The following is a 3,405-nucleotide window of genomic DNA, read 5'->3' on the forward strand; positions in this document are numbered from 1 at the left end:
CCTGAAGTGTTGTAAGGTTTAGGTTTCTGATCTGTGTGCCCCCATTCACACTGAGCACTCACTTTCTTGTGCAAGAAATTTAACACAGTTGATAGAGAAAAACTAAGCAGGTAACTACTGAAGCTTGCACTTGCTGGCACTTAGCCAGCAAGGAGGGGATGATGCTTCGGCAATCCTCAGAATAGAAATTTTTCTCAGGTTGGAGGTGTGGTTCAGGGAAAGTTCTTGCTTAGCTTTCAAAAGGCCTCAGGTTAGTCACACGATAGCACAACAATAATTAATAACAATCAGAAAATTCTTTCCTTCTAATTTCCAATAGCCAATTATGATAGCAATTCCTATGTATTCTGTTTTCTAATTATCTCTTGGGTTGGTCCACTCCTCACCTCCTTCAGGACTTCCACAGTGATCACAAAGGCCATCGTCACCGATTTCATCCTATGTGCCCAATTGTCATCGTGTCGTGCAAGAATTATGTCTCATCGGGCAGTGGTGGCACACGCCTTTAATCCCAGCACTTGGGAGGCAGAGGCAGATGGATCTTTGTGAGTTCAATACCAGCCTGGTCTACAAGATCTAGTTCCAGGACAGGCTCCAAAGCTACAAAGAAACCCTGTCTCCAAAAACAAAAACAACAAAAAAGAATTATGTCTCTGGGATATTGTTCAAAGAGGAATAATTCTGGCATATAATAATTATGCCAGAATATAGGTATGCTGTTTAAATGCCTTGTCATAATATATTACCAGTTTGGAGATCTATGCCATCTCAAAAAGCAGACGTTCAAGGGCAATGCTTTTATTTTATTTTATTTTGCTTACTTGCTTGTTTGTTTGTTTATTGTTTTTTTTGAGACAGGGTTTCTCTATGTAACAGTCCTGACTGTCCTGGAACTCACTCACTCTGTAGACCAGGCTGGCCTCAAACTCAGAGACCCAACTCTGTCTCCCAAATGCTGGGATTAAAGGAGTGTGCCACTACCGCCCAGCGCAGTGCTTTTATTTTAAAGAGACCAAAAGCTAATGCATTTATTCCCGTTATAAAGGTTAATCAAGAGCAATATAAAATTGGAAACAAGTTAAGTCTATAGAGGAGCGCCGAGGCTGTGTCAAACTGTAAGTGGATGAGGAACTGTACAGGTGGGTTCTATTTTTACAGATGGAATGACAAGGTTCAAACCGTTCAAGAAATTTGCCAATTCAAACAAATCCTCAGAGCCAGATAAATTTCCTGCAGCCACATAGGCAGGCAAGCAAGGGACACAAGGACTGATCAAATGCGGGCTTCCGCTCTCCTGCCACAGAGACTCAGGCCACTGGCAGAGGTGGGAGGTATAGGGGAGGGGTCTGGGAGAAGAACCCAGAGTCCCCAGGAGAGCAGAGCACCCAGGCAAAGAGAGAAGACAAGGGGTTACAAATGAGAAGGCTGCGTCTGCGCACAGGTGGAATAGGGGGGCTTCCGGGGCTACAGGGTCGGCAAAACGGCTGTGATGCAATCACGCAAGTCACCGCGTCAACGCGTGGATCCCAGGATGCGCACACCCCAGACCCCTGCATCCAGCTGCGGTTAATCCTGAGGGCGGCCGCCGCCACCCACTTGTCCCCCCTCCGCAGCAACCGCCCAGGGTCCCTGGCGATCCCCGACCATCGCGGCAATTTCCGAGATCTGCCGAGGCCATGACACCGGCGGGCGGCCGCGGCGGCTGGGGCTGGGGTGGCGGCAAGGGAGGCGGCAAGGGAGGCGGCAAGGGAGGTGACTCTGGTTCGGGGGGCAAAGGAGGCTTTGGGGCGCGCACGCGCGGCTTCGGCGGCGGCGGCCGGGGCCGGGGCCGGGGGCGCGGCGGCGGTGGCGGCGGCGACGGCAGGGACCGCGGCGGCGGCGGGCAGCGGCGCGGCGGGCAGGCCAAGAACAAGAACCGCCGCAGGAAGGCCATTGCCGTGTCGGTGGAGCCGCATCGGCACGAGGGCGTGTTCATTTACCGCGGCGCGGAGGACGCGCTGGTCACCCTGAACATGGTACCGGGAGTCTCGGTGTACGGAGAGAAGCGCGTCACCGTGACGGAGAACGGCGAGAAGCAGGAGTACCGCACTTGGAACCCCTTCCGCTCCAAACTGGCCGCTGCCATCCTGGGTGGCGTGGACCAGATTCACATCAAGCCCAAGTCCAAAGTACTGTATCTGGGCGCCGCTTCGGGAACCACTGTCTCTCACGTCTCCGACATCATAGGCCCAGACGGCCTGGTCTACGCGGTTGAATTTTCCCACCGCGCCGGCCGAGATCTGGTCAACGTGGCCAAGAAACGCACCAACATCATCCCGGTACTGGAAGATGCCCGGCACCCGCTCAAGTACCGCATGCTCATCGGAATGGTAGACGTGATCTTTGCCGACGTGGCCCAGCCGGACCAGTCCCGCATCGTGGCGCTGAACGCCCACACCTTTCTGCGCAACGGAGGCCACTTTCTCATTTCCATCAAGGCCAACTGCATCGACTCCACAGCGTCCGCGGAGGCTGTGTTTGCTTCCGAGGTGAAGAAGTTGCAACAGGAGAACTTGAAGCCACAGGAGCAGCTAACCCTGGAGCCCTATGAGAGGGATCACGCTGTGGTCGTCGGAGTCTACCGGCCCCCTCCCAAGAGCAGCAGCAAGTAGCAGCAACAGAAGACAGGGAAGGTGCCCTGCACTGCCACGAGACTCAGTTGTGTCTTTGTGCCTGTCCTATTGTGTTGCTTTTCTATTAAATGAAATAAACAATTCCCAAGTGTACTACTGTGAGACCAGGCTGGCGTTTGCAGCTGCACGTTAATTCACGGCCCAGTCTTGGTGGACTAATTGTACAGGCCCCTTCAAGGAAAAACTTGAGAGTGGTGTCTATTCTAATAACCGCAGACCTTAGCTCCTTGGGGGTCCCATTTTCATACACGCATCTTCTAATCATAGGATCAGGAAAAAAAGAGCCTGGGGTTGCTGATGATCTTTGAAATATTTCCTAGGGAAGTGAGAAGGCACTGTCTGTTCCCACTGGTCAGGTCACATGACCAAGGCTGATTACAGGGGAGGGTACTGGAGGCTCATCTACCTATTCAAGCTGTCTGACTCAAATCCAGACTCTTCCTGTGAGCGTACTCTCTTCTCCCTCCCTCCTCCCTCCCACCATCTGTTGCCTCCCCCTTCTCTCTCTTCGAGACAGGGTTTCTCTGTGTATCCCTCGCTGTCCTGGAACTCGTCTGTAGACCATGCTGGCCTCAAACTCAAAGATCCATCTGCCTCTGCCTCCTGAGTGCTGGGATTAAAAGGCCCAGCTGTGTTGTGTTTTCTGAAACACAATCTTCCTTTGTAACCCTGGCTGAGCTTGCACTTCAATCCTCCTGCCTCTGCTTCCTGAGCAAATGGGAATTACAGAAGT

General features: G+C 52.7%; 1 protein-coding gene across 1 annotated transcript; it reads left to right on the forward strand.

The window, feature by feature from the left end:
• The first annotated feature begins 1,368 nt into the window (after positions 1-1,368).
• On the forward strand, positions 1,369-3,182 carry Fbll1 (fibrillarin like 1). Its single transcript, XM_041675851.1, has one exon. The coding sequence runs from the start codon at positions 1,677-1,679 to the stop codon at positions 2,649-2,651; it is 975 nt and encodes a 324-aa protein (XP_041531785.1). The 5' UTR covers positions 1,369-1,676; the 3' UTR covers positions 2,652-3,182.
• The last annotated feature ends 223 nt before the right edge of the window (positions 3,183-3,405 follow it).

This window comes from Microtus oregoni, unplaced genomic scaffold (assembly GCF_018167655.1).
Source record: "Microtus oregoni isolate MIOR12 unplaced genomic scaffold, Mior012 000027F_ref0000203, whole genome shotgun sequence".
NCBI classification, from domain to species: Eukaryota; Metazoa; Chordata; class Mammalia; order Rodentia; family Cricetidae; genus Microtus; species Microtus oregoni.

Coding starts and splice junctions, on each gene's coding strand:
- Fbll1 (XM_041675851.1), top strand. CDS start 1,677: ATGACACCGGCGGGCGGCCGCGGCGGCTGGGGCTGGGGTGGCGGCAAG.